General features: G+C 47.5%; 1 protein-coding gene across 2 annotated transcripts in view; it reads right to left on the bottom strand.

Moving 5' to 3' along the window:
- GABBR2 (gamma-aminobutyric acid type B receptor subunit 2) overlaps positions 1–14,025 on the bottom strand; it is a 365,637-nt gene that overhangs the window by 10,162 nt on the left and 341,450 nt on the right. For both annotated transcript variants that reach the window (XM_067743842.1, XM_067743844.1), the window contains exons 14-15: positions 4,060–4,170; positions 1,564–1,788 (exon numbers count right to left, since the gene is read on the bottom strand). In XM_067743842.1, the coding sequence (XP_067599943.1) occupies positions 1,564–1,788; positions 4,060–4,170 (336 nt within the window). The remainder of the gene's footprint in view (positions 1–1,563; positions 1,789–4,059; positions 4,171–14,025) is intronic.

Below are 14,025 nucleotides of genomic sequence, written 5' to 3'. Positions count from 1 at the left end.
TGCACCTGCATCCCAGCTATCCTGCAGAGGCCACCCAGGGCCCCTCAGCTGAGCCTCACTCTGCCTTAGCCCAGCTCCATGTAGAAAATAAACAGCTGTAGGTGACAGCTGTGAAGACAATGGGAGGAAAGTGAAGGCTTGTGCTTGTTAGAACCATGGCCACGGCCTCTGTCCACCAGGACCTATGGTTCAGAGGTGAGGGGCAGGGATGGAGGAAGGATCTTTACCAGGCCAGAGGCATTCAGGGCAGAGTGCTCACCATGGTGCTGGGGGGTGACGATGGTGACGGTAAAGGAAGTCCAGGGGGAAGAAATGGCATATGCAAATGCAGGGAGGCCTAGGGCTCAGGGCGCTTATAGAGAAGGGCAGTTGGATGGTGGACAGAGTTCTCTGGGGGAGACAAGGAGATCCAATGGTCCTGAAAGCCAGCCCAGTGTCGGGGACTTGATCCTGGAGCCAGGAAGGCAATGAGGAGCTATCAGGGGTGGTGACAAAGCAGAGTGACCCCGTCAGAACTGGGCTTAGAATCATCTGGCATCTTTCACAGGGTGGAGAGGAAGTCAGAATGCAGGCAGAGAAGCTGTGGTGTGAGCCTGGAGCCTGGGAAAGTGTTGACTACTAAAGGAGGGAGTGTATGACAGAGGTGTTCTAGAGCAGAGCTGACACTGCTTAGGGAGTGACTGGGCGCCCAGGAAGCTGGAGGAGGCATGGGACCCCCAGTGATCTCTCCTCTCCCCTTTCTCTAAGGCAGACACTCCCTAACTTGGGTCAATGATTTCTCAACTACCTCTGTTTCCTGCTGCTGCTTTTACTCTTGAGACCCACCAAGGTCAGGTTTTCCTCTACACAGATCAGCCTACTGCAGGGGTCAAGGCCTCTGATTCACCTGCCCACTGCTGGGTAGGATAATGTTTGGAAAATATCTCTCAGGTCAGCCCTTCAGACAAATGAAAAACATAAGTGGTTGTTAAAAATGGTTATTCCTTTTGACCCACTAATACTAATTCTGTGACTCTACCTTAAGGGAATAATTGGAAACAAGGAAAATGTATTATGTAGAAAAGTTCATTTATAATATAAAAAATCTTCAAACAACTGTAATGCTCACCAGTAAGGGATCAAGTGGTTGAGTAAATTATGGAACGTCCCCTCAACAATGGTTATGAATGTGGGAAGATACAAAGGGCAAAAGTTAAGTCAAAAAGGCAAATTGCAAAGTGTGCTATAATTACAGCTATATCTGAAAAAGCATCAGTGCCCTAAACCATTAAAAAAGAAGCTGGAAGGAAACACATCAAAAATATTAACAGTAAAAAACCAAACCAAAATATTAACAGTGATTATTTTTGGGTGGCAGGACTGTGAGATTTCTGAAAAATCTGGTTTTTTGCTTTTCTGCATTTTCCAAACTTTCTGTGATGTGAATTGTGTTCATCATTTAAAAAAAAAAAGTGTATAAAACTTGTAGAAAGTGAGAGAAACACAGCAATGCCCTTGTGATGGAGTCAGAGGCCAGACGCCAGGGTGGTGAGGGCGGGGGGATTGCTGGCACCTGCCCCGTACCTTTGGCACAAACACCAGGCAGAGGGTGATGGTGCTGCAGAAGATGATGACCAGGGCCACAATGCAGAACTGCACGTTAGGCTGGTCCCGGGTCAGGAAGGAGACGGCAGCCCCGATGATGCACATGATCCCCACGTTGTAGACGCTCATCCCAATGTACTTGCTGTCATTGAGTGCGGGGATGCTGACGTTTCGGGTCTCCCAAGCTAAGAAACAACCGAACAACTGGAACGGTGAACAGAAAAGGGAGACGGTCATTACCACGTGGTGGCATACATTCCCGTTCTGAGAAGCTACTGTACTAAGGGTTATTCTGTTCCTCCCCACTACTCTGAAGTGGGGGCTTGGGGGGAGGGAGGCTGGGGGTTTGCTGCTGGCCAGGTCTTGTGGATAATCTGTCTCCACAATCTGTCTCCACTTGTGGCCCTGGGTTGAGTCCTGCCAAGGAAATGCAGACTGGGGTGTTACACTGTCTGGTCCTCCTTCACCTCCACCACTGGTTCACACACAGACCCACAGGAGGCCACAGTGGGAAAGAACTTCAGACACAATCTCAACCATATGCCCTCCCTCTACAGAGAACCTGAAGGCCCAGAAGAGAGGAAGGGGCTTGCCCAAGGCCACAGAGCAATATGGTGGCAACAGTGGACTGTGTCTCTAGAAGTTAAGGCTAGTTTTTTTTCTGTTAAACCAGGCAGAGCCCCTGTGTCTGGGACCCCCCAATGCACATAGCCACCCAGAGTAGAGAGACTACATTTCCTAGCCATCCTTGAAGCTAGGTGTGGCATATGACTGGGTTCTAGACAATGCCATGTAGGTGGAAGTGGTGTGTTCAAGTTCTGGGAAGTGTCTTTAGAGGAAAAGGCTGTTCCTCTTCCACCTTCCTAGCCGATGGAGTGGAATGTGATGGCTGGAGCTTGAGCAGCCATTTTAGATCATAAAGTCATCTTAGACCATGATGTGGAAGCTGTATGATGAAGATGAGGAAGACAAGATGCAAGGAACTCAGATTCTAGTAGCCTCCACACCAGCCCTTTTGCTTACCTGAGAAGGCAATTATCTTTTTAAAAAACTACTATTATTGTGGGTTTTCTGTCACTTGCAGCTCTACTGCTAACCAATACATTTCCAACAGAAATTAATAGGGTAGAAGTCAAATGTGATGTAAAGTAGGGTGTTGAGGGTTTAGCTATCATGTGTTGTCTGAGGGGAAGGCAGGCTGCAGAGAAAGTGCAGATGGAATGCTGGGTAGAATGGTGGTGTGGGCAGGAGGGAGAGCTGACCACAGCTGCTGACTGCTGCAGGGGCTTCGGCTGTGGTCCAGCCCCTCCAGGAGGCTGTCCTGCAAAGGCTTCCTTTCCCTCTGGCCTTATCTCTGAAGTCTGGGGCATCCAACACCTGCATGAACCATGTAACATCATCCCAAGGGCCTACACTATCTCACAGGGCTTCTGTCCAAATGAAATGAGAGGATGGATGTGAAAGCATGTTGTAAACTGTTATATCCATTATAAGAGTAAGTTAATTATTTTGTAATTGGTATTTTTTTACAACCATAGTTGTTTTTCTCTCCTTTAAGTGTGTTATCTCACAGACTGATTTATTATTATTTTCAATTCCAATTAAAATAGGAACCAGAAGCCCAGGAAGCAGATACTGGGTGAGGGATGGAAACCACGCTGTTGAAAGTTTGCTTCGTGCTGGTTCCTTCATGTGCGGTGCCTTCAATCCTACAGCTGGGTGTGGCTTTCCACATCCTGGAGGGGAAGAAGCAGAGGCTAGGCAAGGCCAAATGGCCTGCCTGGGGTCCCTTGGCGATGTGCGTCAGAGCTGGATGGGTGCTCCAGATGCCTGCTCTCACAGGGGCTCTGTGTGCCTCCTCTCTGCCACAGAGGCCGATCGCGGCTTCACTTCACTGTGGAAGGATCTGAGGAGGGTGGAGTTGCAGGCATGGTTTGCACAGGATGTGAAGAGAAGATTCAGGGGTCAACCCAGAATAAGGTCGGGTGGGACTGCCCTTTCAAGTCCTTCCTAACTTTGAAATTCCACAGTCGTGTGAGGTGGGCTTGGTATGTGATCTTTGTTTAACAGATGAATGGAGTGGAAAGAGTATTGGGTTTGGAAATTGGAGGTTACCAGGCGGCCTTTGGCAAATCATTTAACTTGTCTGAGCCTGATTTCCCCCATCTCCAAATGGAGATGATTCCACTCATCTCCCACAGGATGTGAATGTGCGCTGGGTATCAACAGACTGCTGTCAGGGAGCAGGACAGTAGCAGCTGGGAGGCACACTCACAGTGAAATGGGGACATTATTTGTACCTATCTCATGTGATGGTTGTGGGATTGAAATGACACGTGCCAGGCACCGAGACTGGCAAAGAGCCAGTGCTTAGTCCTGGGGGCTCTGTTTATTTTTATGTTGATGGAGGCGCTTAGGAGAGAGAGCTCTGGCAGAGAAGCATTTCCCCCACTCTGCCTCCCGCTCTGCACCTACCATGAGAAGCCCCTTATAGGCATAGACGATGCCAAGCCAGATGGTCATGTGGGTGTTCTCACAGTGCTCTAGGAGAGGGCGGATGGAGATGTCCCGTCCTGCCGGGTCCGGCTGTGCGAAGAGAAAACAGAAACCCAGGGATGGCACTGGGCACCCTCCCAGCAGCCAGGTCCCTGTTTCATAGCCCTTTTCCCTCCCATGAGCCACAGCCAGTGCTACCATCCAGGAGGCCTTTTGGACCCCATCTCTGTGTTCCATGGGACTCGGGCCTCAACCAGCGTTGACTGCCTTCTGTTCGTTGGTCGTGATTCAGCTCTGACCTTCAGTTATCTGAGTTCTTCATGCATTTCCAGCTTGAGTCAGAGCTCAGGAGTAGGGACTGGGTCACTTCTGTGCCCCTAGTACCTAGCACAAGACCTGGCCCAGAGCAGGCATCTTTCTATAACATTTGTTAAAAGAGTAAGGGTGAGAATGAAGCACAAAGTTAGGTGTGGAGGCCTTCAGGTGTCTCTGGAATTAACTCAGGTAGTTGGGAGATAGTGTCTACTGGCTAGACCAAGCACGGGGCCTGCCAAACCCTATAAGGAAGGAGATCTTCTTGCCCACCACCTCCATGGAGGGAGCAGTGGTGGCAGCTGTGTTATGTACCACATGATGCACTCTGGGCCAGAGTTGATTGGACAAGGGGTGGGCATCTGACCTTAGGTAGCCAATCTGAGGCTTGTCAGGGACTTATGAGGTTTCCTAGTGCAAAGTGCTCTGCCCAAAGAGGGGTGGTGGAGAGGATCCAACCCAAGCACAGTCCTCTCTCTCAGGAATTTGAACTGAGAAACTCCAGGAGAGAATCAGCCAGATGGTGGCAAGAGGAGAAAAAGACAACAAGGGAGTGAAAAAATATATACTGTAGGTATATATATATATATGTATTTTGGCGGTACGTGGGTTTCTCACTGTTGTGGCCTCTCCCATTGCGGAGCACAGGCTCCAGACGCGCAGGCTCAGCGGCCGTGGCTCACGGGCCCAGCCGCTCCGCGGCATGTGGGATCCTCCCGGACCAGGACACAAACCCGCGTCCCCTGCCTTGTCAGGCGGACTCTCAACCACTGCGCCACCAGGGAAGCCCGGTATATTTTTTTAATGAACTATTTGCGAGTAAGTTGCAGACATCCTGGCCCTTCTTCACCCCTAAATATCTAGCATGTTTTTCCTAAGAACAGGAGATTCTCTTATATAACCACATATACCTACCAAATTCAGGAAATTTAACATTGATACAGTATATTATCTAATACACTACCTATTTTTAAATTTTGCTAATTGGCCCAATAACGTCCTTTAAGGACCCAATCCAGGACCATGCGTTGCATTTACTTAGCATGTCTGTAGTCAGCCTTGGAATCAGCCCTTCCTCCTTCAATCTCAAGACCTCACCAAGCCCAGAAATAAACCCACACACTTACAGTCAATTAATCTTTTTTTTATATATAGTTTACTTACAGTACTATATTAGTCTCAGGTGTACAACATAGTGATCTTATATATATATATATTTTTTTACATCTTTACAGGAGTATAATTGCTTCACAATGGTGTGTTAGCCTCTGCTGTATAACAAAGTGAATCAGTCATACACATACATATGCTCCCACATCTCTTCCCTCTTGCGTCTCCCTCCCTCCCCCCCCACCCTCCCCCAGTCAATTAATCTTTGACAAAGGAGGCAAGAATATAAAATGGGAAAAAGTCTCTTCAGCAAGTGGTGCTGTGAAAGTTGGACAGCCTGCATGTAAATCAATAAAGTTAGAACACACCCTCACACCATGCACACACAAAAAAACTCAAAATGGCTTAAGATTTAAACGTTAGACATGACACTATAAACCTCCTAGAAGAGAACATAGACAAAACATTCTCTGACGTAAATCATACCAGTGTTTTCTTAGGTCAGTCTCCCAAAGCAGTAGAAATAAAAATAAATGGGACCTAATTAAACTTAAGAGCTTTTGCATAGCAAAGGAAACCATTAAAAAAACAAAAAGAGGGATTTCCCTGGTGGTGCAGTGGTTAAGAATCCACCTGCCAATGCAGGGGACATGGGTTTGACCCCTGGTCCGGGAAGATCCCACATGCCGTGGAAAAACTAAGCCCGTGCGCCACAACTACTGAGCCTGCACTCTAGAGCCGGTGAGCCACAGCTACTGCAGCCCGCACGCCTAGAGCCCGTGCTCTGAAACAAGAGAAGCCACTGCGGTGAGAGGCCCGTGCGCTGCAACAAGAGTATCCCTGCTCGCTGCAACTAGAGAAAGCCTGTGTGCAGCAACGAAGACCCAATGCAGCCAAAAATTAATTTATTTTTAAAAACACAACAAACAAAAAACCCCCCGAAAAGATAGGGACTTCTGTGGTGGTCCAGTGGTTAAGACTCCGTGCTTCCACTGCAGGGGACGCGGGTTCAATCCCTGGTCAGAGAACCAAGATCCTGCATGCTGCTGGGTGGGGATGGGGGGACCAAAAAGACAACCTATGGACTGGGAGAAGGTATTTGCAAATGATGTGACTGACAAGGGCTTAATCTCCAAAATATACAAACAGCTCATACAACTCAACAACAAAAAAAACCCTATCCAAAAATGGGCAGAAGACCTAAACAGACATTCACCAAAGAAGACATACAGATGGCCAATAGGCACGTGAAAAGATGCTCAACATCACTAATTATTAGAGAAATGCAAATCAAAACTACAGTGAGGTGCCACCTCACACCGATCAGTATGGCCATCACTAAAATGTCTAGGGGCTTCCCTGGTGGCGCAGTGGTTAAGAATCTGCCAATGCAGGGGACACGAGTTCGAGCCCTGGTCTGGGAAGATCCCACATGCCTCAGAGCAACTAAGCCCGTGCGCCTAGAGCCCGTGCTCTGCAACACGAGAAGCCACTGCAACGAGAAGCCTGCGCACCGCAACGAAGCGTAGCCCCCACTCACTGCAACTAGAGAAAGCCTGCGTGCAGCAACAAAGACCCACCTAAGCCAAAGATTAAAAAAAAAAAAAGTCTACAAGTAACATATGCTGGAGAGGGTGTGGAGAAAAGGGAACCCTCCTACACTGCTTGTGGCAGTGTCAGTTGGTGCAGCCACTATGGAAAAGAGTATGGAGGTTACTCAGAAAACTAAAAATAGAATTACCATATGATCCAGCAGTCCCACTCCTGGGCATATACCCGGAAAAAACTATAATTCAAAGATACATGCACCCCTATGTTCATAGCAGCACTATTTACAATAGGCAAAACATGGAAACATCCTAAATGTCCATTGACAGATGAATGGATGAAGAAGATGTGGTACATATATACAATGGAATACTACTCAGCCATAAAAAAGAATGAAATAGTGCCATTTGCAGCAACATGGATGCAACTAGAGATTATCATACTAAGTGAAGGAAGTCAGAAAGGGAAAGACAAATACCACATGATATCACTTATATGTGGATCTAAAATATGACACAAATGAACTTATGTATGAAACAGAAATAGACACACAGACATAGAGATCAGACTTGGGGTTGCCAAGGGGAAGGGAGGGAGGAAGAGGGATGGACTAGGAGTTTGGGGTTGGTAGATGCAAACTATTACATTTAGAATGGATAAGAACAAGGTCCTACTGTATAGCACAGGGAACCATATCCAATCTCCTGGGATAAACCACAATGGAAAATATAAAAATTAAAAATATTTTTTAAATGCATGTGTATGTGTGTATAACTGAGTCACTTTGCTGCACAGCAGAGATGGGCATAACATGGTAAATCAACTACACTTCAATTAAAAAAAAAAAGACCTCAGCCTACTTCAGTCTGTTATGTCATTGATATTTCAGGCCATTTATTTTGTAGAATGTCCTTCAGTTTGGGTTTGTCTGAATGTGTTTTCGTGACTGAATTCAGGTTATGTATTCTTGGCAGGAATTCTATGTAAGTGATGTTCTCACCTCCTCAGTGTTTCACATCAGGGGCATTTGATGGCACTTTGTCCCATTATTGGTGATGTTTTTGATCATCTGGTTGAGGTGATGTCAGCCAGATCTCTCCACTTCAAACATACCAGTTCCCTCTTGTAATTAATAAATAATCTGTGGGAGATACTTTGAGACTGTGTGGGTATCCTGTTCCCCCACAAACATTAACTCAGTGCTTGCAGCTTCCATTGATGATTCCTATCTGAGTCATATTACTTTGGTGGCTGCAAAATGGTGATTTTCTAACTAACATTCCATTTAAATACTTGGCAATATATTGTAAACAAGATCTTTCCTCCCACTCATTTATGTATATCAGTATAGACTTATGGGATCCTTTTAGATTCAGTGTCTTATAATCCATTACTACTACTATTCATTTTGTTCAAAATTTTCCAGATTTGGCTAGTAGGAAACCCCCTCATGCTGTCTCCTGTGTTTTTTCAACATGCATGTCCCCATAATTTTATTTTATTTTATTTTACTTTTTACATCTTTATTGGAGTATAATTGCTTTACAATGGTGTGTTAGTTTCTGCTTTATAACAAAGTGAATCAGTTATACATATACATACGTTCCCATATCTCTTCCCTCTTGCGTCTCCCTCCCTCCCATAATTTTTTTGAGCACTTTTCTACCTCTTGACACAAGAGGTTCCAGGCTCTCCTTGTATCTTCCTTGCCCTAGTCTTGGAATCAGCCATTTCTCTGAGGAGTCCTGGTTCTTTGTAGCAGAGAATAGTATTTAGAAACCGAAATCTGGGCACTGATGTGCTCACTGTTCCTAGGGTATCATTACTTCTAGGCCCCTTTACCTATCTATCTACCATCATTCTATCTCTTTATCATCTATCTATAGATATAAATAAAACCCAACACCACAGTGTTCTTGCTTGCTCTCCCCCATTCCATATTTGCATCTTTATTCTCTTACAGTGAGATCCCTGGTTTCTAACATCAAGGTATTCACTCATTTTCTCAATTCTATAATAGACACAAAATAGTTTCAAAATTGCTACATCCATACACTACCAACAACAAATTTACTAAGTTGAAGATGTCCTTGCAAATCTGTCTTTAGCACAGATCCCACCGAAGGTATCTCATCAAAGAACTGTTCTGGATGTTGCCTCTTAAGGCCCAGGGTAAAGCGACACTCCTGAGGGTAAGGGGTAGGCATGCCCAGGGTCAGTCACTAGGAAGAAGGGGCACATTGGTGGGATCCAGGGATGTGAAAGGCAGGCTTTAAGCACATGGGGGATGGAAACCCTATTTCTCTTTAGCCCTGCTCACTAGGCCTGACCTTCAAGGCATGCCATTGCCTGGGTACCTGTGAGTTGGGGAAAGATGGTGCTCCCATATGGATACAGGAGGGGCTGGGAGGGGTGGAGCCGGAGGGCTCAGGCCATTTTATGACTAGATCATCCAGTTGCATGCTCGCTCAGGCTTGATTTCCCTTTCTTTGTCCCAAGCCACAGAAAGCCTTAGGTTAGCCTCTTTGGTTCCATGATCGTTGAGTACACACACAGGCTGGAGTGCTACAGGGCCCTCTGCAGTGGTGGCAGTGGGTATTTGTGAGAGACACCCCAGGGAAAGGTGATCCCCAGGAACCATAGAGTTGCCAAGGCTAGAGATTTCCCCTCCACTGCTACTGACCCAGGAGCTGAGCTGGATTCTAAGAGTGGTGGGGGTTTCCTGATGTCCTTTCATTGTGTAATTGAGGAGACTGAGAAAGGACTTGGTCCCAAGGTCAACAGTGACTTAGTGGCGTAATTTGGTTTCCTCCAATGTCTGACAACTAAGTAGACCTCAGAACGCAGTAGCACAGGCCCATTACGGCCATGCACGAACAGCAAATCCATTAATGATGATAGTGTCTGTTGTTCTACAATGAAAGGCAGTCATTTATGATGAACTCTTATATTCTCTTTGTAGAGAGGACTGATTCTGTCATACCCCATTGTTCAATGTAATGAAAACTCTGTTCATGGGAAGCTAACAATGATTGCCTGGCTTATATACCTCCAGTGACAGAGTCCCCTCCTTCCCACTCTCGGTGAGATGGTTGCAGTTTTTCTTTTATTGAACCAGAACCTTCTCCTCTTATACGTCCACCATTGATCCTCGTCTTTCCTCCGGGGATCCTCAGAATGGTATCAAATTCTCTCCTTAAGTCTGCACACTCTTCCTCATGAGGGGAAAATCTGTAGTGAAGGTACATATCACCTCCCCCCACTAGTCGACCTGGTCCTCCTGAACTGCTCGAGTTTACTATTGATCTGAAAACCTAGAATTGAGCTCAACACTTCAGGTGGTACTAAGCACCCTTGCTTCAGATCTCCTTGCCTTTCTAAATAACTGCCTTTCATTGGTGATTCATATGTTCCTTACGGTTGATTAAGACCCCATAGGTAGTTTTCGTGGAACTGCTGCTAGCTCTGTCTTCTCGCTTCTGCAGCTGACATTCCAGCCTGGTTACCTTTTACCTCATTCGTAGCCCTCTCCTCCTCATAACCTCCATCCTGGTCTGCTCTGACCTCTTCGAATCCTGAAATCCCAATTCTTATATCTGGTCTTTCAGTACCCCATTTATCTCGTTAAGCTTGAGCACAGCCTCGCCTGCAGAGGTGGAAGGGCAGCAAAAAAACAAGGGCCTGCCCAGAGTTCAGAGAAGTCATGATCCCAAGGGTGAGCAGAGATGCTTCTACTCCATCTCCCAGTACATAGGCACTGATCCGGAAACAAGCCATAAAAACCTCCCAGTCATCAACGTCACTTTCACACAGCCCCAGGGCTGTGAACACTGGACACAGAGTGGCAGTGATTCAGGTGGTTTTATGAGTGATGAAGTTTATGTACTCATGAGGCTGGGGGATGGGGAGTCTGAATAAAGTCAAATGAGCCCTGCATTGAATCTCAAAGCAAACTGTAAGAGCCATGCCTTTTCTTGTATGATCCATTGTGCCTGGGACTGGAGTTCAGAGTGCTCTGAGCAGTCACACCCATGGGGAGAGATGCCTGACCAGGCAATGGGAGAGGGCAGGAAACCTGAGCCCTTACTTGGCATCGTTGTCGTGCACCAGAGGACCACTAGAGGGCACCAAAGAACCGTGTGGAGAGTCCACCCGGCAGCTGTGGATCACCCTCTGCTGGGGACACAGAGCTGCTTCTGTGGCTCCGTGGGGCTGCAAGTGTCGAAGCCGTCAGCAGCATCCTGTGCTACTCTAGAAGGCACTCACTGGCCTTAAATGAGGCCAGACTTTAGGCACTTTGGAGGACCACCACTCCACCCCCCACCCAGGGCAGCAGGTGAAGCAGAGTAGGGGGGAGGTGTGGGGAGCTGTGGGGAAGGAGGGGCCAGAGGGCCCAGGCTGTACCTGGCCATGGCACTCCCCCTGTTCCTAGTGTGGGCTGGCCACACAGCCCGGCGCCAGTGAGCACAAGGCACTGACCCCTGCAGATGCCATGCTGGGATCTGACAGGGCCTGAGCCAGGATTTTAGGCCCAGTTCTCTGTGCAGTTGTGGACTACAGCATTTCCACTGGCCTAAGAATGTTTCCCTTGCCCTGGATAACTGGCTTACAAGAACTTTCAGCTTGCTTTTTTCTCTTCTTTATTTTCCTTCCTTATTTGTTGCTCACTTGGGCAATTACCTAAGTAATCATTCATCCATTCATTCCATAACTATCAAGCACTACCATCTGCCAGGTACTGTTCTGGGCATGGGGAAGGCAGCAATAACCAGGGCTGACAAGAGCCCTGTCCTCATGGGTCTTCCATCCTAGTAAGATCAGGACGGCTCCATGAGAGATGACCTCAGAGGGGGAATGGGCTGGCCTCAGCAAGTAACAGCCACCCTAAGAACACCAAGAGCTGCCTTGTCATGAGTGACAATAATGTGCTAGTTGCAAAGCTGTGAGCTCTACACACGTTATCTTGTTGAAGCCTCATAAGAATCTAACAAGGTTGGACTTCCCTGGCGGCACAGTGGTTAAGAATCCGCCTGCCAGTGCAGATGACACGGGTTCAAGCCCTGGTCCAGGAAGATCCCACATGCCGCGGAGCAAGTAAGCCCATGCGCCACAACTACTGAGCCTGCGCTCTACAGCCTGAGAGCCACAACTGCTGAGCCCACGTGTTGCAACTACTGAAGCCTGCGTACCTAGAGCCCATGCTTCACAACTAGAGAAGCCACCACAATGGGAAGCCCGCGCACTGCAACGAAGAGTAGCCCCCGCTTGCCGCAACTAGAGAAAGCCTGCATGCAGCAACGAAGACCCAATGCAGCCAAAAATGAGAAAAAAAAAAAGAATCTATCAAGGTGTTAACCTCATTTTACAGATGAGGAAACTAAGGCACAGAGAAGTTAAGTAACTTGCCCTAAATCTCCAGCTAGTGTCAGAGCTGAGATTTGTTTGATTCCCAAACCAATGTTCATTCCTTCCTCACCACATGCATCTCCCAACTGCCCTGCTTCATATTCCAAGGAGACAGTGGGTATAATACCTGCTCTGTAAATTGTGAGGTGCTGCTCATGGGAGGAATGACTTAATTGCTAAACAGTCAATAGAGGCCTCCCTGAAGCCCCCGGAGCTCTGCAAAGGCTATGCTTTGGTGCTGCATGAAATCAAGCTGTCTGCAATGGCCGGAGGCTGCAAGTACTCACACCTGACTCCTGGTCTAGCTGCTGCTCAGCGGGAGGCAGGCAGACGCTGCCCGGGAAAGCCTCCCCCATCTGTGCAGCGAAAGGGGAGCAGCTGGCCTGAGAGTCCCTCCGCATGATGCAACTATTCACAGTGTAGGTCAGTTGCCCCTACAAACATCCGGCTTTGTCAGGCTGCGCAAATGGACCAGCAAGGGTCTGGGCATGGCTTGAAACATTGAGGCCTGAAAGGTCAAAGGGCTGGGTCCTGTTATAGACTTACTGGGTGACCTTGGGCAAGTCCTCGCCCTTTTGTTGACTTCAGTTTCCCATCTGCAAATGAGCCTATGAGTTAATTTACAGTATAGTTAATGTAAGCCTGAATAACTGAGGGATGACTATATTTGTCTTACATTTCACGACTGTATTTGTCCTGCATTCAGTCATTCAGAATTGACTTGATCAGTATTTCTCATGTGCCTGCTGTGTGCTGTGCACTGTGCTTGATGCTGGGGTCCGGGTGTATGAGACCCGTAGGATGCTTGTCATCCTGGAGCGTGCATTCCAGTGGAGGGCACAGGAGGTTGACAAACCATATGGCACAGCTATGAGTAGAGGGGGTGATAAGTGTTCGTAAAGAGAACAACAAGGCATTCTGAGGGCTACTAGCCAGAGGACCTACTTCAGACCAGGTAGTCTGGGAAGGCTCTTCTGAAGTGGCGACATTAATCTGGGACCTGAATGGTGGGAAGACGAGCCATGTGAAAACCTCGGGGGAGAGCATTCCTAGGAGAGGGAACAGCAACCAGGCAGGACCTGAAATGGCAAAGACTTTGGCATATTTTAGGAACCAAAAGGAGGCCAGTGTGGCTGGAGTGCAATAAGTGAGGGGGCCAGCGCTGCTCCTCACTCCATAATCTGCACACAAACCACCTGGGGGGCTTGTTAAAATGCAGATGGGTCAGTAGGTCTGGGTGGGCCCCGGGATGCTGTATTTCTAAGCAGCTCCTAGGGGATGCTTGAAGCTGCTGGTCCACGGACTGCCCTTTGGACAGCAAGGCCTTAAAGGATCTTAAGCAATAGGGTGACATTTGGTCCTCAGCTTAGCAGATCTCTGGTTAAGAATGCAGACTCCTTGAAAAGGGAACCCTCCTACATTGTTGGTGGGAATGTAAGTTGGTGCAGCCACTGTGGAAAACAGTATGGAGGTTCCTCAGAAAACTAAAAATAGAATTACTATATGATCCAACAGTCCCACTCCTGGGCATATATATATACCTGGATAAAACTATAATTCAAAAAGAAA

This window comes from Pseudorca crassidens, chromosome 7 (assembly GCF_039906515.1).
Source record: "Pseudorca crassidens isolate mPseCra1 chromosome 7, mPseCra1.hap1, whole genome shotgun sequence".
Taxonomy (NCBI): domain Eukaryota; kingdom Metazoa; phylum Chordata; class Mammalia; order Artiodactyla; family Delphinidae; genus Pseudorca; species Pseudorca crassidens.
This window is presented reverse-complemented; position numbering and strand designations above follow the sequence as displayed.